The 24,015-nt window shown below is 35.9% G+C and overlaps 1 protein-coding gene and 1 long non-coding RNA gene across 12 annotated transcripts in view; one reads left to right on the top strand and one right to left on the bottom strand.

The window, feature by feature from the left end:
• Nucleotides 1-24,015, top strand: part of LOC135324785 (tyrosine-protein kinase Fer) — a 183,670-nt gene that overhangs the window by 133,817 nt on the left and 25,838 nt on the right. For 7 of the 8 annotated variants that reach the window (XM_064501705.1, XM_064501704.1, XM_064501703.1 and 4 more), the window contains one exon: nt 3,091-3,214. In XM_064501705.1, coding sequence (XP_064357775.1) covers nt 3,091-3,214 — 124 coding nt within the window. Of the gene's footprint in view, nt 1-3,090; nt 3,215-8,594; nt 8,804-24,015 lie in introns of those variants that run through there. The other variant, XM_064501706.1, reaches the window with a different exon arrangement.
• LOC112995244 (uncharacterized) overlaps nt 17,637-24,015 on the bottom strand; it is a 59,483-nt gene continuing 53,104 nt past the window's right edge. For 2 of the 4 annotated variants that reach the window (XR_010386043.1, XR_003262140.2), the window contains exons 2-3: nt 22,481-22,558; nt 22,313-22,406 (exon numbers count right to left, since the gene is read on the bottom strand). This is a non-coding gene — a long non-coding RNA (uncharacterized LOC112995244). Of the gene's footprint in view, nt 20,982-22,299; nt 22,407-22,480; nt 22,559-24,015 lie in introns of those variants that run through there. The other 2 variants (XR_010386044.1, XR_010386045.1) reach the window with 2 other exon arrangements.

Here is a 24,015-nt window from a genome sequence, read left to right as displayed (position 1 = left end):
GATGCTGGGCTTTATTTTAAAATGACTTTGACTGGATGATTTGTTGTTTTTCAGTTGATTACAAGTTGTATTAATTTGAGAGTTTCTGGAAGAGTACCTATTTTCCTTGCTGTTTGTACTGCCCGGGACTCCATTTATACCTCTCTATCTTTGTTCTGTTTCATAAAACATGTGTGTTGAAACTCCAGCTGATACTCTGTTTTTATTTGAAAATTTCCAAGTGTAAAGACATTTCCAAAAATGAAAATTTATAAAATTAGAAAATTTCCAAATCATTGCCATATATCCCAGCACTTATAGTCTTACATCCTGTTGGGTTCCATTTCCATTTTTTTAAGCCTGTTAGAATTAAGTGATAGCTGAATGTTTTGTTTTTCACCAGTATTTAACAATGTTAGGATTTATTTCAAGAAAGACAATTTAGCAGTAACAGTTTTTGCTTGAAAACGAGAATTCTACTGTTGCCGTAAAGGTTTTAACCTCACTTCCAGCAATACCTACAATTAATGTTTAAGCTCACACTGATGTTGTTATAACACTTGGTATAAATAGACCTTTCTTATTTTGAATTCATTCCTTTTTAATATATTTGTGTCAGAAGGCTTCTTTCTTTTTGGTATATCAAACTAAGGTCAACTGCTTTTTCAGTGCTTCCTGCAGTAAGATATTGGGAATTCTCAGCCTTCGATATTGGAGAACATTGGTTGATTCTTGGTATTTTTTTAGGATTGCTTGGCAGTTTTTTGTAAGTTCTCTTGATTTTCTGTTCCTGTACAAGCAGTGCCACAATTTGTCAACACTGGAAGTAATTAATACTTCTACATTAATATAGACATATAATCATACTTACTAAAAGATGATTCCTATATACAGAGCAGTGAGTGCTCAATATATAAACAAAATAATTCTAGTCAGATCTGAATGCAGATATTGCTTATTTGGCGGTGTGTGTGTGAGAGAATTGCTTTAAAATGATTTTTAACTCTCTACTATAACCAGAATAACTTTGTTTACACGTGGAAGAAATGGCGCCTAGTTCAATGGCGTGGTCTGCTTCTTGCCAGTGACCGGACCTGGTCGATAACCTCTCAGATTAAAGGAAGGGTGCTCATTACCTGTTCCAGTTTGCAATAGTATCTGTTCTTTCAAGTTTTCATTAGAACTTAAAATTCAGTATCCCACGACTGATCCCATCAGACTTTGGAAACGTCCTGTACGTGACTGCATCTCTTGTAAAACAGAAGTCATTTCAAGTTGGCATTAGCGTCACAGGCATCCAGGCAACTCGGTTTTCCATCGGCGGGTTATCCAGCCCGCCGTGTCCGCCTGCACCGGCAGCGTGCCGCGCTGCCAGGGAACAAGGTCGCCCACCTTTGCTGCCATCCTTGCACTTTCATAGTGTGCTCTGTTAGTCTGGTTTTAAATACTTAAGACTATCCAGTTTTGGCTTATACAATTTATAAGCAATGCTTTGTTACTCCTGAGAACTGAAAATTGACTGTATGCACTTTAAATTGACTGCGTTTAGCTGTTACATTAAGAATTGCAAGAAATCTGTCACTAAAGAAAGCGTGTATTAGATAAGCTTATTCGTCTGTTCTAGTTCCATCTGCTTGAACAAGTTAATTGGAAGTCAGAGTAATAAGAAAATACAGTGGTTTCCAATTTTTCTGTAGTATTTCTGTGATTACAAAAAAGGAAACCAGCAAAATGGAAACTGTTTTTTATCTAGAGGTTAATCAGGTGTTTATTTTCTCTGAGTTTTCATGAAGGAACGACCTATTAAGCCTTCATCTCCAGATACTTGGTACTAAAAAAACCCCTGATCCTAGGCAAAATAAATAAATAAAAGAGTGCAGCAGTTGGCAATTAAGATGCTAATCCCTCTTACGTTTACTCCAGCTTAATATTTGAAGGACCTCAGAAGTTGGGCTTTATAATAGCAGGCTTTTTTTTTTCCTTTCGTAACCTCTTATTTTAGTTTTTAAAGTATGAAATATAAGTATGGCCTCCTAAGAAAATCCTAGCTAAAAATTTTAATATATAAAGTCTTTTTACTGTGCTAAGAAAGAGTAAATGAAATTGTGCCATGATGCATTCTTGTGTGAAAGAATAGCTATAGTCAGTTTGGTGCAAAGTGGAAAAGAAGGAATAATGGAGCAATGACTGTCTATGAATTAGCAAGTAATGTTGTGACTTGAAAAGCTACATGATGATCTTTTGACATTGCCTACAACAATTAAATTTATTTTAGGTATGACCTTTATTAAAATAATATCGATCAGAACATGGTATTACAATGTTTATATAATGTCACCTGTGTTTATCTTTTTCCTAAATCACTTTTTCTGAAACTTTTTTTGCAAACACAGATTGCCTTTTGGGAATCCTTCAGGCTGTTGCCTTCCTCTCCTAAGAGGGCAGCACCTTAGTTCCTCCAAGACAGAAAACTGTGAAGTGACAGTAATAATTGTTTACATAGATTTATACAGGTTAGGGAATAGCTAACTGCCTTTAATTGCAGCATCAAATAAGCAGTTAACATTGCTTGGGAAGTGAAACACTTTGTAACCTTTCTGATGTCTTCGGCCTTTGTCTTCGGAGTTTGAGAAATATCACTGCAATGACCAATTACAAATCAAGTACTTTAATGTACTTAAACCTACAAATAGAAACTAATCACTGTATTCACAGTTTTAATAGACCCTTGCAGCAACCACTCTGTGATTGAAGAACTGCATGTATCACAAAGTATTAAAACTAATTGGTTTTGCCATCAATTTTCATATAAATGTACATTTAGTGTGCATTGTGAAGATTTTTTGGTATAACAAAAACACAGATTTGTTTAACTGCTGTCATGCTTTGTGCAGTTTTCACACTTATGCACCTAATGTTTAAGGGAGCCTAGGGAAACCGCATCCTGGTGAGAGTGCTTTCTTTCCTTTTTCTTAGGCTAACCTCAGACTGATGGGTTGAGGAGAGCAGCTGATAGCATAACACATCTTCTTCAGTCTTGCGTCCTTAATGAGAGATAAATGCGAGTATTGTATCTGTCATATCTCATTGTCCATCTGTCTGTTTCTCTAGGAGGTGATTTCCTGTCCTTTTTAAGAAAGAAGAAGGATGAGCTAAAAACTAAACAGTTAGTGAAATTTTCATTAGATGCTGCTTCTGGTATGGCATATCTCGAATCTAAAAACTGTATACACAGGTAAGTAGTGTATTTATTTTCGGTATTGTAATTCTGATCATTTGAAATGCCAGCAGGTTAAACGTATGGTGATGTTTAATATCAATGGGAATCATCCCTACTATTTAAAAACAGGCTACCCCTTCTTTTTTTCCTTTTTCTTTTTTCTATGAGATCATCACTAAGTTCTAAGCTGCTCTATTCATTTGGGTAAAATAAAGTACTACATTATCTGGGTTGTATAGTTTATTGCTATTAATATAAGTTAATAATGATTTTTTCATCATAATAATTTGCATTATAAAGAGCATAAATCATACAGTGACAATGAATCATGGTAAAAAGCAATCTTGGCAGCTCAAGTCCTCTCTGAAATTGAGAGATACAGGTATAGCCAATACAGAAGTTCAGGTATGTTTACAGTGTGTTCAGGGAAATCCACTGATATGTCAAATCATAAAGTAAGGGAGTGTTTATACTGGAGAGTATGTACTCCAATGTGTCCTGGAGTTCTGTGTGCTAAAACATTATTAGTTGTCCTGACTGCTTTCTCTATAATATTGAAAGTGGTCAGGCCTTATACTTTTGGAGTACCTTATTTCCCTACTTTCCGCTTTTATTTTTTTTTGTTTTTTCTTCTCCAGCTTGACTCCACTCTGGAGCTGCTTATACTTGTTCATTATCAAATAATTTTCACGTATTTTTTTCTTCAACTTATCACAGTGTATACTCTGCTACTACGATATGGCTGAAATATGAGACATAAAACATGATAATAATCCCTTTCCAGAAAAATTGTAAACAACAAGTTTTCATTTATGATATTGGTGACTTCCGGTTTGCTTTGTAGAACATTTGTAGCTAAACTTTGGGCCACTTAGCTTACATAATCAGTCCACTTCATATTTAGCACAGTTCTAATGAAAGCTGTTATTGGCAATCTGAATGGCATTTCTCATAGTTTTTTTAATCAAAAATGAATTGTTCTACATGCTTCAAGTCAAGAAGCAGATTAACCTTTAAACACATCCTTCTAACCAGAATAAGTTCAAAACCTATTTATAAAATATTACAGTATTATTTTATGATTTTTATATACGTGCATGTGTGTGTGTATATATATATATATAAAAACCCTATTTTTTGTGTTTGACTTCATTTAAGGAAACTTAAATAGAGTAGTTATCTCATGTTGTTTCCAAAACATTATAAATTATTCTGGACCACAAATTAATTGAAAAACTTTTGCCAGATCATGGTATGTAAGTAACACTGAAACAAAACCCCCACACTCATTAAGACTATAGAATATTTCATATGGGAAAACCCAGAAAAGTACTGAAAGGTACATGGAGAGAAAGAAGATGGACGTCGCAGCATTCTGTCATGGTAGAATGCGTTTCAGCCTGGTTCTGTTTGTTAAGAAAACAATGGCATATGAATCAAAGCAATTGATGGCATTAGTGATTTTCACTATCTTCATAAATGTTGTAGTATTTTATCATTTCTCTAGCTATTGGGTCAATGTTAGATCAGAAGTGCCTGTTACAATCTCATGTGTTCATGAAAGTAAAATCAAGGGAAAAAGAAATAACTAAATAGGCAACCTGTATTTGAACTGCAGTGTATAATGTTTTATCTGGTAATTATGATTACTGAAAAAGAGTACTGTATTTATTCATTAAATGGTAATGTGACACCTGCAAAATATAAACTATTTTAGAAACAATTATTATTTTTGGAGAAGAGCTATTCCCCTTCCCCTTTGAAACTCTGGAAAAAGGATTTCCTTGCTCATCTAGCTTAATGAGGACTATTCTGTTTACTACAGATAGGAGTATGGCCTCAGTTTATCTTTGAAAGAGGTTCTGGCAGTTAACAGTGAATAGGAACAGCTATAGTTGTGCCACTTAAAGTGAACTTTTAAGACTCATTTACATTATTTCTCACTGCATCAAATGCTTTCTTCACAATAACTTCATTATATTCGTGATGGCTTGTGGATGAACTTTATTGTGATTGTAATAAGACAACTTATGGTAATGGATAATGTCCTTTTTTCCATTGTTTTTTTTTCTCTAAATTATAGTTTAGTGAGGTTTTGTTATTGTTGCTTGTTTCCTGAGAATACATTTTAGAGAGAATGTCTTGTGTAGCAATGTCTTATTATATGAGGGTTTCATTGTGGTAAGTTTAGAAAGCTGAATAAAAATATGTCATGTAGGTCCAAAGCCAGGAAACAGAACTGTAATCTAATCCCATGTTTTGTTGCTGCCATTGATTTGTCAATGCATACAGCCTGGGTTGCACATACTGGGATGCACATGAGGAAAAACTTACAGAATCCTCACAAAAAATGTTTATTGTTATCATAGATTATCACAGAGAGTTACCACTTTCCTCAAAGGCAGAAATAAAAATAAAAATTTCAGTAAATGTATCCTGAAGAAAACTGCAGTATCCAAATGCAACCAAGTAGTCAAGTAATAACTTCAGGAATGCTGCTTACTTTTATGAAACATACAGGTTAATAAATCGAAATAGGCATTTCCAGTATTATTTCAACAATCTTATTTTCTGAGATCCTAAAGATTTTTCAGACCTTATGGTTGGGCGTAATGCACGCTTATTATATTTATGAGTTGATTGTTGTGAATCTGATGGTTAGCAACAAAAATTTTGAATCAGGATAGCAAACAGCCAAATTTGGTGATTTCAGTAGTAGTAATACAGTCACTACATAATTACTTTTTTTTTTTAAAGTTACTAACAGAGGTTGGTTGCCAAATGCTCACTTTAGAAAAGTAGCTCATCAAATTTTAAAATGTGTTTTATCAAATGCTAAATTGCATTATATTAGGATTCTCATGCACAGAAATTTTCTAGGTTTGTTCCGTGTTTGAAATGAGGAGTTTGCACGCTTGTCCAGAACTTCTGGGCACCCAGGGGAGCAGTTGGAGATATGGTAGAGTACTAGAAATGCTGGATATGTCTGCCACAGAAGCACAGAACATTTATTACTTGTTGGGTACTTTGAACCTGTTGCACACTACTGGGCGCAGCAGTCTGGTGCTGTGCTGCGAATATATTAATTAAGAGTGACAGACTACTAGGGAAAGGTCAAACTGTCTGGTGCTTTGTAAGTAAGCTGGTGGTATCGGATTTAAATCACTTATTTTCTGTATATGTACCATATGCTTATGTACTCAGAAGATGTGAACAAACAGGAATCGAGGTGTATTCCTTACTCAGATTTTCCTTTCATTCAATGGAGTTAATGTTCTGGAAGTCTCCCATATCCTGAATTAAGGAAGATGTATTCAGTGGTGGGATCATCATGTTCTGTGGTCCACTTCTTCCATGTTTTATTCATATTACTGCTGCTTGGTTTTGTCTTAGTGCAAATAAAGTATGTTTTAGTGCTATTTTCTAGTCATTACAAACCCCACATAAAACAAAATACGGCGGGATTAGCTTCATGCAATGAAATTCTGGCTCTGTGGATGTCAATTCAGAATTTTTATTACTTTCATTAGATACAGTATATGCACCATTTATATTCATTATGTATAAATTACTAAGAAAACATGGTTTCCCTGTTACTATATAGTTTACACGATCTGCTCAGCTCCCAGAACATTTTTTTCCTTTAATCCGGTAACTGCTAATGTAAAGAATTTTGGAAGGAGTGATTCAGAACTCTTTCCTAACCAGGAGTGCCCTCAGCGCAGGGCCAGATGATTACGTTATTCTTTCCTTACTCCGGGTCTGTGAATCTTTTATTTCTGCCTGAGACAATGGTTCAGCTACAGCAGAAAGAACGGAAAGTGATCCTCTGCAGTTCAGTGTAGTGGCAGCGAGCTGACCCTCTTGGGAAGTAGGAGGTAATGGCTTGAAGCCCAAAGCTGAGCAGGTCTCCGTCCTACAGGGAGGGGGTAGCCTGCCTGCTGCATTTCTGTGCCTGAATCCAGCGGAGGATAGGAGCGAGATGCGTGGGTGTGCCTGCGCCTCCTTTCCATGGGTCCCAGCAGGTCAGTGCTCCCCAGAAGGGTGGTTTTGGTTCTGTTCTGAAATACCTGATTCTCCTGGAGCACAGGGAGTCTCACTGAGTATGCATCTCCTCCTGGGGCACATAGTGCTTAAAAGTTGGTATTGCAATAAGATCTTTATTGTAGTTTCTGTAATTTTCTGTGCTGGTGATGACTATGGAGAAAGACTGCATTTCTGTGGAATGAGTTTGCCTTTCTGTCAACTAGATAGACTCATTAAGGTTTATTGTGCAAGCAGTAATTTCTTATAAAATGGTATCCACTCCTATAATTCATAAAATTCCCTGAGGAAGTATTAAGGACTTTATAAAAGAAAGCATTGGTGGAAGAAATACTAAATTTATGACCTTATTTGTATTTCTTTTGAGAGGTATTATGCAAACTGAAGTTGTAGATCTTAAGAAGATTTATTAGTCTTTTCTGTCCATATACTTCTGTATACAGTCATTGCCATTATGAACTTTTTACAATTCGTTCAGAACTGCATGTGTAAAATTAAATGACAGTGCAAAATTCCATTTGTTTTTTTCACAGATAGAAAATATTTAATTATTACTGAATCAAAATTCTGTACTGTTGGTGGTTAATAATAATAGTTGATCATGCTTCAGCAAATAAGTCTTTTAGAGAATTATTGTCAGTGGTATAGTTGAAACAGCACATAAATGTAATGAATAATCATAATTTATTCATAAGCCTTTCTTATAAGATGATGTCTCTGTTTCATATAAAGCAATGTTTCAAAGCATAATGGTTTTTAGAGTGTGAACACTAAACATCATTTCTATTCCATTTAAAGTTAAAACCGCAAATGTGAACTTTGATGAAAGCATTGCTACTTTGTATAGGCCATTTACTTAATATAGGCATGTTGTTTAAAAAAAAGGGAAGGGGGAAGTGCCCTAAGAAATATATTCACTGTCATATCTATAAAATAAATTTTATTCAAATTTTGAATTTGATTGCCACATTACAGTACCACGTATTGAGCTTTTATTTCTTACTATGCATGTCCTTTGTGAAAATTTCTGTTACCTCTTATCTGATATCTTCTTTTCACTAAAACAGAATTTCCACTGACTTTATTAGATTATGAAGATACTGTGCATTGCAGATTTTACACAGGTTATTGATTATTTTCAATTTTATCTATTAATTGTACGTATTAAATACTAAGTATTTGTAATAGTTTTTTCATTATGTGGAGAAATTACCTAGACTTGGAGCAAATACGCAGGAAGGCTTTATAAGCCCTCCTTGAAACCATTCCCAGCTCGTCCTCAGCTTTGAGGGCAGTGAACCTGTTCATCAGCTGCATCTCTCTCTCACTCATCCTCCCTCATGCTCCACAGCCTGCCAGCTTCCTCCCGTAACTCCTTGACCTGGCAACACAACTCACCAGCAGTAGCACACCTTCTGCATGAAGGATGACTGTCAGCCCCAGCCTCACAGAGGGGCTCCAGGTACTCCCTGCAGCCTGAGACTTGCAGAGCTTCCTCCTCCCCTGCAAGATCTATCTGGGTGGAAGCCTCCAACACAGCAGAGAGAGCGACTCCCACAGCTACTGGGAAACACCCTCTGCGCGGTGTCACAGCCATATCTGAGAAAGTGTGTGCCGCTCTGAGTGGAGACAAGGACCCCTTCTTTGCACCCTGCTGCATCTATTGACTGCACTCTGGGAGCTGTGCTTTAGGCCTGGCTCTTACATAGGCCTCACCCTGGCACTGGCTAAAAGGATGCTTGACCGTAAGCAAGGGTCAGCTGGAACAAAGGCCCCAACTCTGTCTGATCAGGGGCAGCCAACAGAGCTCATTAGCAGCAGCTACAGCTAGCTAGAGCTTCCCAGAAGTTAAGGCCTCCTGTAGCTGTCCTTGCCTAGCTCTCCTTACCTGTCTGCAGCAAGCACCCCCTAGTTCCTCAGAGGGTTCCCCAAAAAACCACACAACATCCAAGAAGGTTCCCAGAAGATCTAAGCAGAGCCCAGAAACTGCTGTGTCTGTTGGCTACTTCTGTTAGCTGCATTCCTCAATTTCAACATCTCTGCCAGTTTTGTTCAGTTCTCCACTTGTACATAAGAACTTTACCAGAGTGTGTTGGGTTATTAGTTCAGTCTTACAACCAGTGGTTGATGCTCACGGTGTATTTTCTTGTCCTACTACAAGTGGGTTTGTACAGGTTCTAAACTAGATTTTACTTTTCTGTCAGGGACCTCATCCCTAAACAGGGAGAAAGCTGAGGATCCTAATAATGGGGTGGTTCTCTGAACCAGATTCTTTATGTCCTTTTCTCTTACTGTCCTCAAATAAAGTATATTTGGTAGCTGTCACTTCAGCCAGAAAGATGATGAGATTAGAGGTTAAATGACCATCTCTTCTTCCACTGCTTTCCGCAGGGACATGGTAACTCTTCAGACTTTTCAGAAGTTTCCACCTAAGCTAGTTTCTGGTGTTCATTTTTCATGACTTGTCTCTCCCCCGTCATAGATTCAAGCCTTGTATCTTCTAAGTTAGATGTGCCTTATCTTTTTTTTAAGTTGACAAGGCCCTTTAGGTCATCATGTTGATGTCTGAAAAGGTCAAAGGTCTGTCCATCAGTCTCTACATGGAAGAGCACACACTAGGTAACAGACTGCATAACTGTGTTTATCAAGGTGCTAAGAAAACTCCAATTTCCCTAAGGGCTTGCTTGTCTAAAATTCAGGCAACACCACTGACTTTCCTGTGCAGCATCTCTATTCCTGATAGCTGTAGGATTTCCACCTGGAGCTCCAGGCACACTTCCACTGAGAATTTTATTTTTCCTGAAGGTCATAGGACTCATGCACCTTTGGAAAGATCATCCTTTAGTCTTCATCAGAGAGAGACTGTGGACTTTCTTGTAGACAGTGCGTTGCAGAGTACTACTGGGAAACACTTGCAGTCTTGACAGTACTTACAGACAAGTACTCAAAGGAGACAAGTGGCTTCCTTACTTCTGACTGCTCTTTCGAGTTTTATGTCCATTCATAACCCTAATTGACTCCTCTTCAGAGTCCTTCCTAATCTTGGGAGTCTTTGGTTGAGAGAAACTTAAATGAAGGAGAGTGCTTTGTTTCCTCTGGTAGTGTGAGAACTGCACATTAGGGTGCAATGAGGCTCAGCAATGTTATTGCTAGGATTTTTTTAAAAATGGTGTACAGAGCATGAAGGTGCATGTCAGCAGTGCACCTCAAAATACAGTTACAGCTGTATTTTTGCAGTAATAGTGCTAATTCATGATTTCCTAACTTCTGAGCATTCCACTTTCCAATTTGTCTCTACACGGAAGGTTTTTAAGGTTGAAATGTGGCAGTCTACTGAAGAAGTATTGGATTGCAGTATCACCTACAGTCCTGCAATTTAGACAGGTTGAAAACCAAAAATCATTGTCATCTGATAGCTGGCATGGGGCATGTAATACATTGAAAAAGCTACTTTAGCCTCCTTTCTCAGTTTCTGTGTAGATATTTACATGATAAACATCCTTTGATTAGCACCCTGGTAAGCAAATTAAAAGTAGTACTGAGAATTACAAAGCATTGCACAGGAACAGCATTACATTGGAGGCAAACTAAAAATTTTGGGTTTGAGTTTGTTCTGCCTTATGTTGCAATGGGCAGTAGGTAGGAGGGGAGTATATTTTTAGTACTTCTAGTCTTAGCTGTAAGAATCTAAATTTTCTAAATCTAAAATGTAAATTTTAAAAGATTCTAAATCTTTTGTTAATAATTAAACAAAATGTCTTCTAATGCTTTTCAAAAATGAAATTCACAGAAATAAGTTGCTGAAAATTAGGTTTTGGTGTTTTTACAGAGCTCACATAAATTAGAAGTTCAAGTTGACTGATTCATTTATTGTTTTATCTTAATTTAAAAAAAAAGAAGCAGTAAGACTGAGATCAGTCTAAGAATGAACAGCTGGAAATAAATGAAGTATCTTCAAGGGATTTTTTTCTGCAACCTAAAGTCTTCTGCACTATCACATTGGTAAATGAGGATTGATCCTAGAGTAATCTATTTATAATTAAAGTTGAATCAGTTCTGAATTAGTAGTTTTGATTGTCTTTTAGTAACACAATTATTTTTTTCTTTAATGAGCTCGTAGAATTCTGATCTGAAAGTATTAAAGAGAAAAAAATAGGAAATGTAAGCATCTGAACCCATTAAATTAAATATTACAAGTGTAGTATACTCAGAAGTCAGTATACTAAATTAGAGCGATTATTGAATTCTAAATATACTGTAATGTAAGTGGATGTGACTTATGATGAAGAGCTGCTTCTGAATACAAAGTGAGCTTCCTTCAAATGTATTATCAGTTTCTCTAAATTATTGATGACTTCTAAATTTCTGCATGACTGAATAACAAAAGATTTTAAAAGGGAGGATAATACAATTTTTCAATGGAGACTCTATGTATTTGTTGTTAGGGTTGGTACTGCTTACCCTTGTGTGCTTTGTCAGAAATTCACCCCAATCTCCATTAAAAGCAAACTAGTTATGTCCCACATCTGAGTTAGCTTTGCCACCGCTGCAAAACAGTTCTGAAGGCTTGTGATTAGAGTAATGGATGCATGAGTTTGGACGATCAAAGATATAAGAAATGTCTGAATACATTTTCATTTACTGTAAATCTCTCTCTATGCACGTTCATGTTATTTTACATATATTTGTCTGAATTATGCTCAGTACTGCAGTCCTGTTACCAGAGCTGTCAGTAATTGCAGTGTGTAGGAAGTATGTATTTTTAATTGTGATTTTTTTCTGTTATATCAATAATCAGTAGACTATATATCTCATTATATTAAATTAACATATGCAGTATGTAGGAAATATTTTTTAATTATGGCTTTTTGCTGTTACATAAATAATAGAGTGATTATATTAAATATGATTATATTAATATTTATCACATTAATGATAGACCTTAACGTTCCGTTACCTTCTTTTAGAATACCACATTTCTTTCTTCAGCTGCTGCTTGAGTTTGTGATAAATAGGACAGATTTTGTTTGCCATTGGGAATTTCCAGCACCAATTATCTTTGCCAGTGGTTACTCTTCTTGTTAAATATTAAATTATCAAGGCATCTATTAATAAAGCTGCAAAGCAAAGTTGTTGTTTAACTGTGGTCATTTTGAGACTAACATTAATAATGAATAGTTCCCAGAGGCCAGTTTAGTACAGAACATTAGATTCTGCTGTTTCTCAGTTTGGAATGACAAACTGAAGTTTCTACATATAAAAAAAATACGAAGAAACAAAGTTTCTCTTTCTGTGACTGACTTTTCATTCTAAAAGGCAGTTATAATGCTTCATCTTATTTAATTGAAATTCCCATTAGGTCTCATCTTATATCTAGTTGATACACAGATGATGTATTATCTGAATGGCATCAGACGTTATCCAATTTGATCAGCCAAAGATAGCCCTTTATACTAATGTTTTAAAGCGTCTATTAAATGAAAGGTTTTGAGGATGTTGATATTTTTACTTTATGATAAACTTTCCCTATTGTTGATTGTGTTTGAATGTCATTCTTTGTGTTCCCCATAAAATGGGGAAAACATCCCAATTGTCTTTGACCTCTGAGATTTCAGTATGTCGCTTTTCCTAGGATTATGATTTGAAATGCCATGAAGAGATAAATTGTTTAGCCATACTACTGCAGAATTATTCTGTAGACTTATTTTTAAAAATAAATTCAATGTCCATTTTGACAATAAAGTATCATAATAAGAATCTGTGGTGATAGAATAAACCAGTAAGTGGTAATGCAAGGGATGCTAAAAAGCATACTGTTTTTAGCATACACGTTTTTTGGCGTTCATACGCTTCATTCTTCAGTTAGCAACTAGAGGTTAGATCTACCATTAGACAGTAACTTCTTGATTCTAATGATGTGTGACTGTTTATAAAACTTATGTGTGACTTGAAACCTTAATTTAACTCTGTGGATTTGGTGCTTGTGCAAGAAACTAATACGGCACCCTGGTGAGTGAAATCCTTGGTCTGTGGATGACAGCAGAGCAAGGTTCCCATTCAGACTGCTCCTGTCAGCCAGCCCCAACTGTTATCTGGCAAACATTTCCTTAGATTTAGGACACTGTCATGGCCATTAGTGTTTCTTAGCCTCTCCGCTGTGTCTGTTAATCAATGAAAGCATAATACATTGTTTGCAACGGGGGAAGTGGAAATGACGCTCCCTAAAATTATACTGGATGGAGGTTATTATCCCTTAGCTGGGAGCACCCTTTTGCCTGTTTTTGAAAAGGTCTGCATTGAAATGAATGAGCTTCGAGAGGTAATCTCTGCAGGTGAAAGTAGCTAAATTTTTACATTAACAAGAAAAATGATTGTTTTCTTGTGAAAGCTCATGGTACTAACCCTGCTTTTGATCTTTTTGAGGCATTCACAGCTTGGGTTTTCCATTCTGTTAGTTCATGGGCAAACTGCCAAAGCAAAGTTTATCTAATATAATGCACTATGATTAATACTTCATTTTTTGTCTTAAAGATAACTCTCATTAATCAAAATGAAAATAATAAAATTGAATTAATAACACAAGTATTAGCATAGTATCCAAGTTCATTTGTAAATTAATATTTTGCAATATGAACTAATTTTAAAGAATTATATCCATGTAATCCATGTCCTTTTACTAACTGTGAATGGAAAGTATTCCTCATCCAAGGAGTTCAGTGCCTGAATAATATGACTATTAAGACATAAACCAGCAGAGGGAGCTGTAAGAGTTGTTCAGGTGGGAGGTGATGCTAGCTCTCCAGGTTATCTGCCCACTCAGTTGTAGGAGTGAGCTAGGCTGAGTGTGGAGCCAGCTTCCTGGGCAGACTGAATGGACAGGGGATTTATTGCTGCTTTTGATGGGCTCAAGAGGGAGGACATGAGAAATCCCTGCTAATGAGCATACACTGTATACAAATAAAGCAAAATTTAATGAACTATAACTTCACCTCACACTGGTGATTAATACACCTGCTTGCTGATTACCCAAATCAAGTCAGTGGCTGAGTGCTGTTCCGTTCGGTGGGAGAGGCAGGGTCTTAGGGTGATTCTTATCGCTCTCTTCAAGGGATGCTGCTCCCTTCTATAGCTTTAAGACTATGTTACCTGTGCATGCATCGTCATTAGCTTCCACGTGTACGTGACCAATGTGTGACAGGCTTTATCGAAATACAAAGATTTGACACGACAATACAGCCGTCATAGTTTCAGGTTACCCTGTCCTGATTTCACATCAAAGCTTATTGGGCCAGCAGAAGTTTCATTTCAATAAGTTAATAATACCTCCTTTAAAATCCTACAGAATAGCAAAAAAGTTGCCCGTAGGTGCAACTATAAGCAAAAAGCAAGACTGAGAGTTTAGGCTGGAGTGGTGAGGAAGTCTGTTTTGGCCCGTGCTAAGGCCTGCGTTAGCCTAAGTAGGCCTATGGCAAGGCTTTAGCAGTCTTATAGCTGGTTTCAGCGGGGTTCATAATTACAGTATCAAAACTAAAATAATTAGTTTTCAGATTTGCAAGTCATATACTATAGAAATCACAGATTTGAAGATACAGTTTGTTATACTACCAGGTTGGTAACACAATGCCATGATACGATGTTCAAAGTAATATGAAATTTTAGAAGAAAATGAACCATTTTTAGGAGGAAAATTTTACAAGAAAATAAACTTAATACCTCGTAAGTTCTGCTACTTTCCAATAGTTCAGAACTTCTCTTTCTGACATTTCTTACCTATCCTTTCCATTTTCCCTACACTTCCAGGTTTTACTACATAACTGGCTGACACATGAACAAGAAAATGGAATTTGCAAAACTCTGTATCAGGAAGTATGATATTATTAGGTTTTGCTACAGCGTAGCTAAAACAAATGTTTTAGTAGCAAGCTGGTATTTCTGGTCTTATATATTTGAGTGCTTAACAGTTCCTGGAAATCTCAGATAATGGTCTGGTCTTTCTGCCATGCTGAACTTGTTTTAGGATGCTAAGATTCAGCAGAGGGTCCAAAACGTTGACACGTAGTATGTGTTCAGAAAACTATATGATACTGTAGTACAACTGCCTATGATGTATGTAGGTGTGATCTGTTCTTCTAGAAGAGTATTTTTTTTATTATAGCACAATGGCTATTCTTGTTCATGCAGGAACAAATCAAATACAAGTCCTTGCATTAGAAAACCTAATGTTCTATGGCCTTAACACAGTGGCGAGGCGTGAAGTTAAACATCAAAATTTGTTACAGAAAGGGTAAGAATTATGGTAAGAGGTAAGAAGAAATTCTTATGTTACCAACACAATTCATAAGAAAGTTCAGAGGAGATTTAATTTTTTTCTAAGATAAGTATATTGTGCTTATTTTTTTGCCTTTGCAGAGCTGAGTCACTATATCTTTTTCTCATGAGATCTTCCTGATACAGAAGATTCCCACTAAAAAAATGAGTAAGCTTTGGTAAAAATAAGGTAAAAGGGATTGAAAGAAGTATCAGCAAGTTTTCGTAGGCTCCTTCATTCTGTTTAACAAGTTGTAGCATGGTGAGTGTTTGATACGGTATTATGCTACGGTTGGTTTTGTTAACTGCAATACCACTTTCTTGTTTACAAATATTAGGAATTTATGAGTACTATTCAGGCAATTTCATCTGAGTAGCACCTTTTTAGAATAATAAATCCACTCACTGCATGAGAGCAAGAGGCTCTCCTTAATTAAAAAATGAAAAATAAAAAATGAGAGTATAGGCCATTGAAACTAATATAAAAATAATATACAACTAATGTTTGAGAAAGCTATTGTGGTGATCAATAAAATCTTACAGCTTTTCTACAGGGTATAAATAATACTCTGTACTCTGATAGCCCTACTACAGTGGAGAGTAGTGGAGTAAGTGTAATTGGTTTTTATGGTAAATGTCAAAAGTTTAGTGACATCTACTGTTTAGATAAATAAACAAGCCTGAAGTGCACAGAATGTGAATTTCTGTTGTGTTATACACAAACAATAAAAACATGTACTCTGGAATTATTGTCATAGGATATATGTATACTTTATCCAAAAGCAACTAGGAAAGAGAAAATCTTAAACTTCTGATGTTTAAAACACATTAAGTATGCCAGTATCATCTAGACTATTTAGATATTTCTACCTCAGATCTTCATTTTAATTCCACAGGATTCAATTTTAGCAGTTCGCTGTACTCTTAGCTCTCATCACTTTCAGCAGGAATATTAGTTTCTCTCTGTTTACCATTATTTTTTTAAGAGGCAGAACATGAAGTTACATTATGTTATTAGAACTGTTCTTCCAGATTTTGCTAGTTTGCACAGACTGGTTTCTTTGAGTAAGAAAAGACACAATTTGCAAATTATTTTGAAATTCCCTCATTTTTTCTAGAGAGAAAAATGTACCCTAATATTGAACAATTTAAACATTTACATACTCTTTCAGGTATTCCTTTATCCACTTTCTCATCTAATGCGCTCCTATTTCGTAAACAGTACTTTTGAACAGATTTAAAAGTCTGGAGAACATTGTAGCTTTAATAATAATAATTGGGAGGAAATGGCGAGGTGTGAATCTAGAAGTATGAAGAGATGTCATTAAAAAGGGAAATCATTATTCAGCCGAGGGTCCTGACCTCCCACTGAAACTGAATACTAAATGAAAAGCTCAGACTTTTTACAGCCAGATGAACTTTCATTCCATGAAAAAGAAGTGAATTAATTTGCTTTTAACACTGGCTATCTGGTCGTATTTAAAATAAAATAGTGGTTTGCTTGTCATCTTTGTAGCAAGAATTTTACTGTTAAATTGTACTGAAAAATAAACTGATTCTGCAGACCGAAGTCTAATTGCAGGAGAGAGAGCAAAATTGGTGTTGTGTGTGATCTAAGTGCATTAAATGCAACTTGTCATGCTGAAATCACCAAAAAAATTGTCACTGAATTCAACTGGAAAAGAAGTAGGTCCTTAGATTGTAAGAATTGCTTTTGCTCTACTTCAGATACATGTTATCACAAGTTGTTATAGTCATTGCCATGAAGTTACAGTGGTAGTTCTTCTTTTTACCTGTTTATTGTATTTTGGAGTTCAAAGTTTCATATTAAATCTGTTTGGAAAGTGGAGAGACCCTCTTGTATATACCATCAGATACCAATGTCTCACAGCCAGGAGATGTAAGAATATACTGTTCTCACTGATAATACCACTGGTGGGTGTTCCACAGTTTTTAAACTATGTTTTTGATGATTGTACTAAAAAGAAAGATGGACTGCAGGGTTTTCATTTTCACAGTGGGTAAAGGAGACATTCATGTAGAAGACAAATAGCCAATTACACCATAGAACAAGACAAAAACATAGGTAGTTGAACTGGAGGGGGGAGAAGAAGGACAGTCAACTAGTTACCAGGTAGGTCACCTCAGAAATGAGATCCAGAATCCTCTGACCATAGATCGTTGGCCAGAAGGTAAGTGTGAGCATCAGTATTTTTGAAGTAAAGCCAAAGCACGCTGTAACGTGCATGTAAAACTTTTCCTGCTTTTTTCTTATAATAGAAAATTCTAGTCAGCGTTGCTAGAAAATGAAATACATATTGCAGTGAAATATAATGTAGTTCAGTATTTTAGTGGCTTCTTGATACTCATTCTTGACAGTCCAAAGAGAAGTGTACCCCAGTTGTTTCAGACAGGAAACTACTTTAATTTTAATTGAAAATTCTTAGGCTGTGTGTCAGTGCTAATGAATAATAAATATCCATTTTGCTTTTTTGAGGAAAGTAAGTATATTTCCCTTTTCTAATTTTACACACATGTGCATGCACGTGCACACACCCCCCATTTTTTTTATATACATAGCAGGTTTTAGCTGTTTTGTAAATTTGACAAAAATTTCTCCACTATTTTTTCAGAGAATACCAATGATTGTATACCTTACTGTCGTGTAGATGCTCCCAGTGCCAGTGGAGGTTTTTCAGAAATACCTCATAGCTTTACATTGCTGTAGTTTTATCACTGAAGTGTTACATTTGGTGCAAGTGCGTGGCTGTGTGAAAAACAGAAGACAGAGGAAGAACGTAAAGTGGGTTTTAGTGTGCTTCCATGAAAAAGTTAAGTTCATTCAGCTGAAAAACATTAGGAATTACTGTTGTAAAGCAAGTATTACTTCTGTGTAATCATAGATGGTATGTAGTTCTACATATCAGATAACTAAGGAAATACATTTTTTTCAGCTTATTGTTCATCTTAGAGCATCAAGACATTTTTCTCATAAAGCAGAGAGAAACTTAGGTAAGGTTATGTATCTTCAGCTCAGTTCAAAGGTAGACACAATTCTAACAGATATTGCTCATAAGGTTCTGAACAAGTCTGAGCAAATGCATCCATCAGAAATTGAATTCAGTTGGATCATACATCCTAAAGGAGTTACAGTTCTTTGACATAATAAAGTAAAACAAACAATAAGCTCAGAACATGGGTTTTTTCCCTTTTGTCATTTCATTGTAGTTGCCTCCTATCTTCTCTGGCAGAATTACAGTGTGAGGACTTTTTTATGAAACATTTTTATATCAGTGTGAGTATTGATTGAAAGACAGACTTGCTCTTTGTCAAAGGATATTTCAAAATCCCCTATGCAAGGCTTCAGTCAGTGAGGAAAGCCTTATTGGCATGTTAACTGATTTGGAAGATTGAGAGAGATCATGAAGGCACATGGAGCTGCAGGAATTGTTGAATCAATGTTACCGTATTTTATTGTTCACAGATTCAAGCTGAGTCACTCAAGCCTGACAGAAAAAGATCAGAAGCCTTTACATGACAAAGCTGGATGTCAGCTACTTCATCAAATTTCATGGGTTCTGGGAAGTACATATAAACCAGTGAAATAAGGGCCAAGTCCTAGTTTTGAGAAACTGTGTAGGGATTAAGATGGTAGATTAAGTAAAGATACTTGATTAGAAAGGCTTACTGCTTTTGGAGTAACTGCTGGACAGGATTTTGGAGATCAGTGTGCTGAGTAAACTTCTACATGCTTAAACGGTGAGTTTTTAAACTTCCCTGCTATGACTATCGCTTCTTAATAGTTAAGTTAGTTGGGTACAAACATCTCCATTCCCATTCAGTAACGAGTGAACTGACCGTCCTTCCTATCTTAGGTATCGCAGAGCTCCCTGACTCCTCTTTCCCTGGCAGGAAGCCCCCCTTCCTTGCCGCCGCTGCTTGTGCAGATCGCCCTCTCCCACACCAGCCTGCTTCTCCTCCTCAGGAGGGCCTGCACCGAATCAGCAACCCCGACTCCCTCCTCATTTTCTTATACTGAGACCGCCTCTGCTCCCGTTTGTATTTCCAGTAATCTTTACGGTGGCTAAAGTAACTGCTTACATGAAAAACTAGTAGTAGCTAAGGGTTTCATATCTGTCTAGCTTGAAATAATCGGGGATTATCTTGTGCCTGAACAGAAATTCTGAGTGTTACGAACACAGATGGCAAAACTGAGATGAGAGGATCTCTCATGCTGCTATTTTCTGATTTGGGGTGAATTGAAGTGTGAAATAATATTACCATGATTACAGATATACTTACTTTTCGTGATTATTTATTAATGTGTTTTAAATTTCTACTGTTTAAATTCTCAGTGTATATCATTATTTTTCTATAAAACAGCTGGACTTGCAGTAAATTGACATTAACCATTTATATGTTTGTAAGTAAATAACTGGCTTTCCTACCACAAGACTGCAGTGTAAACTTCAAAGAGAGGTAGACAGAGGGAGCGCTCAGAAAAATTTAAAAGTGATGGAAGTTTTTTCTATGTAAAATATAAGGACATACTTTTCATCATTAAACATATGGTGGTTCTTTTTTTAACCAGGAATTAGCCATTATCTTAAAATGTTTCAGCTTCCTTTTGGGGAGTCTTTTATAGCAACTGATTTAGTGCCTGGTAATCTTCTAGATTTGAGAGTGAGCCAGCATTTTTCTAAGATTAAAGCTTTAATCTATTTTTTAAGTCCATATAGTTCACCTCTGCTGGTGCTTTGACCCCTTGCAGAAGATGATGTACAAACTTGGAACTGGAAGGTAGGGCAGTTGCCAGGCATAACAATGTCACTCAGGAATAGGGAGGAGTCTTCTACGAGCAATGATGGCAGGGCACTGACGTGGCACCGATGTGCTGCTGCTCTCTGCATGGGATAGGGGCAAGGACGAAATGGTGCTCCCAGAGAAGCCTGCAGTGGAGGAAGTCAAGGTTTGTACAGTAGCACTGCTTCAGCCAGTTCAGGACCATGTTTGGCACAGGAGACCAGACTATATCTAAGCATAAGTAAAACCCTTTTGCTGCATATAACGGAAATCTGAGGAGCCTTAGCACCAGCTACTTCAGTCTGTTTATCTGCTTCACATGCACTGAATTATTTGCTAATGTAGACATAACATAATGGAAGCATATTGGAAAATTCAGATCCGCTTCAGCTAAGTCACAAGTTGCAGCTACTGACGTATATTAAAAAAAACGGTGCAAATATTGTTCAGTTATTTCCCCTAAGATTATGGGCTATATACCCAACTTTAATTTCACTGATCAATCATATACTTCTTTTATATTCCTACAGGTGTATTCATGACAAAATCATTTCATATCTAACATATTGTGCTATTCATATCCTCTTTTACAAAGATAGCATAGAGAGTTGCAATTGGTATCCATGCTCTAGAAATAAACAGATGAAAGAAAAATTTTATCAGTCTGTAAGGTAGCAGTGAGACACACTGAGCAGAATACTACATGCAACTCTAGATATTGATGTTAGAAAGTGGGAAATAAATAAACTGGCAATTCAGAAAAAAGCAAAAAGGTAGGCAAAATTCATATTCATATAAAGCTGAATGATAAAAATGCAAAGGAGAAAAAGTACTTGCTTTCAGTAATCCAATATATGTGACAAACTGCACTGTGATTAAGACAGGAAAATTATCTGATTATTGGACAATCTAATAGAAAAATTTTCAAAATGGAAACTGAAAATTCTATCACTTGTTTGTATTTGTATATATATTTGTATCTATATAAATGTCTGTGTGTATAAAGCAAACTTGAGCCAAGTTATGTAACACTGGCATTTCGATTTGAAGAATATCTTGCTCTTCTTATGACACTAGTTGCTATGGTTGCTTCCCACAAATACTAACCATGTGCTGTCAAAAGAATTTGATATTTTGATTCTTTATTGGAAAAAAGGAATTTAGTTCGTCCTGTCACCAGGTAATTGCTGTGTTTTTGTAAATCCTCAAGCCCCGCTTTTCAATGTATGGTTCTCCTGTGTTATATCAATTCATTTCCAGCGCAGGTTTGCAGAATGCTTTCCTCTCAAGAAATTGTATCAGTTTTTAGTGAAACTTAACAAAGTTGGAAGAAAGTATAGTTAAATAATTGAACAAACTGCGTTTTAAAATAGTGGTTGAAATGCTGATTCCATTTAGTTAGTTAACTTTAGTAGAACAACGATTTCAGGTTGTGGATCATATTCACAGTAAACAGCTAGTTAAGGTACAAGTATTGACTGTTTTTAACTATATGCAAAGTACTTTTTCCTTTGTTATTAATATAGGAAGATTTACCTCACACCTCCAACTTCATTAACTCTTTAATTATGTTCCAGCCTCATCACTTTCATACTTCTTTTTAGTGAGTTGGACACTGGTTTCTACCTTGGGATTTGCTTTCATCTTTAAATCCAACCACTGCGTCTAAGCAGTCAAACTTACAGTTGATCTGCATTTCCAAATGACACTTGTAGAATTCGTCCCACAGAATTTGTATCTATATTGCAATAACTAATTCCATGCATTTTACGTTACAGCAGCCACAGCTGCTGTTCACCCATCTTTCCCCTAAATATTCCATATACTCAAGCTTAATCTTTTTCAGAGAAGGGATTTCCAGGAGAGCAGGCAAACCTATTCACCAGTAACATAATTTAAAAAATGCAAACAAGGCTAGGGGGTAAAATTAAAAAGTAGAAACAAACACAAACACAAGAAGCCCATCTCCAAATTTCTTGAGACTGCATGGTTGCTGCGTTTGGGAAAGGGTTCTGACATCAGTAGTAAGTCGAAGAGATCTCAGGCCTTCCATCTGGAAAAGAAAACTGGAATTATAGTTTTCAAATACCAGGGAAGAAAATATAATTAAAATATTACAAGATGTACCATGGAAGTGAGATCTTAGTCTTCCAAAAGCTGTCGGGGTCAGTCGGACAAATGCTTGGTTTCTGTAGTGAGAGACATCTATAAGAAAATGAAGGTGCCTTATGTAAGCATATAAAACTGTAGGGTCAACAGAATTCTCTAAATTTATCACTTACCAATTCTTTACAAAGCAAAAGCCCAATTTTATGTGGAGAAAAAAAAAAAAAACAAAAAGCATTTTAAGTGAGCATACTGTCATTTTCTACCTTGTTATATGCAATAGTCTAAAATGGACCTCTGGACCCTACTAAACTTGCTTTTTAAAAACCTGAATTTTATTTATTTATTTATTTATTTAAACTGTGTATGGTGAGATTGCATAAATGGCATGCATTTACTGGCAGCAAAGTTGTCAGCGTCAGCGCAGTGTTTTGAATGGAGAGAATGCATTTGGGTAGAGATGCAGTGGATACAGAATTTGATACAAATAATATAGGCAATGTAGCAGTGATTAAAAATTCCAACTTTGTAGGTGCCTACTTGTACCCCATTGGCAACATCTATAATACTTTTTTGTACACATAAGCAGTTTGTTTCACCAATTGCATCTGAAGTTGTGTTGTTTTGCCTATTGTTAAACTTATTTTAAAGATTTTCAAAGACTCTCCAGTTATTTAATTAACAGTTAGCAATCACTTATCTGATTCAATTTATAGTGCAATACCAAAATGTCATCTTAAATTTGCCTATGCCAATTTCTATACATTCTACTTTAAACTGAAATAAATGTATAGTGAAAATAAATCTATAGGGTTATTTTGCTGTATGCTGCTGGCAGCTCATATTCTAAGTGGTAAGATTTATACTTCAGACTTTTATGAGATGCAGTGTGCATCCATGAGACTAGCTGAAAAGGTCATCTTTTCATACAGACTAAAATGACTGAATATGCTGATTCAGAAAAGAAGTGCTTCTTGAGGTCATTCCTGCTTTTACTGCTATCTTGTTATTGTTATTATTATAATCATATAGTTGAGGGTGTGGGACCATTAAAATGTTTATTTTTAATTCATAAAACATTGTATTAGCTTATTTAGTCCATCTCTTTGAAACTGAACATTGTTCTCTACACCTATTTAACCGATTTTATGTTTTTTTAAGTAAGTGGATTAAGAAAACAGAATTTCTCTATTTCCCTAGGCAGCTTTCTCCCAATCTAGTAGATAATCAGCTTTTATTTTCCTGTGCTCAGTTTCACTCCATTACTTCTACTTATACACAGTCCCATCAGGTCCATAATTATTTTGTTTCTCTTTTGGATTCCTTTTCTTTCAGCATGATTGCTGTGAAGTATTTGCATTTTACTGAATATCTATATTTTGGTTTAGTTTTTCACAACTTACTCATTTCTGTTTTACAGGCTAAGTCTTATTTTGTTATTTCCAACAGACATTTCTCCCTTCTTTCATTCTTTCATTCTTTTTATTAAATTTTTTGCCCTTACTTGTGTTTGCAGCAGTTCCTAATTTGATATCATCTGGAGATTTAATTAAATT

The sequence above is a fragment of the Dromaius novaehollandiae genome, chromosome Z, assembly GCF_036370855.1.
Source record: "Dromaius novaehollandiae isolate bDroNov1 chromosome Z, bDroNov1.hap1, whole genome shotgun sequence".
NCBI classification, from domain to species: Eukaryota; Metazoa; Chordata; class Aves; order Casuariiformes; family Dromaiidae; genus Dromaius; species Dromaius novaehollandiae.
This window is presented reverse-complemented; position numbering and strand designations above follow the sequence as displayed.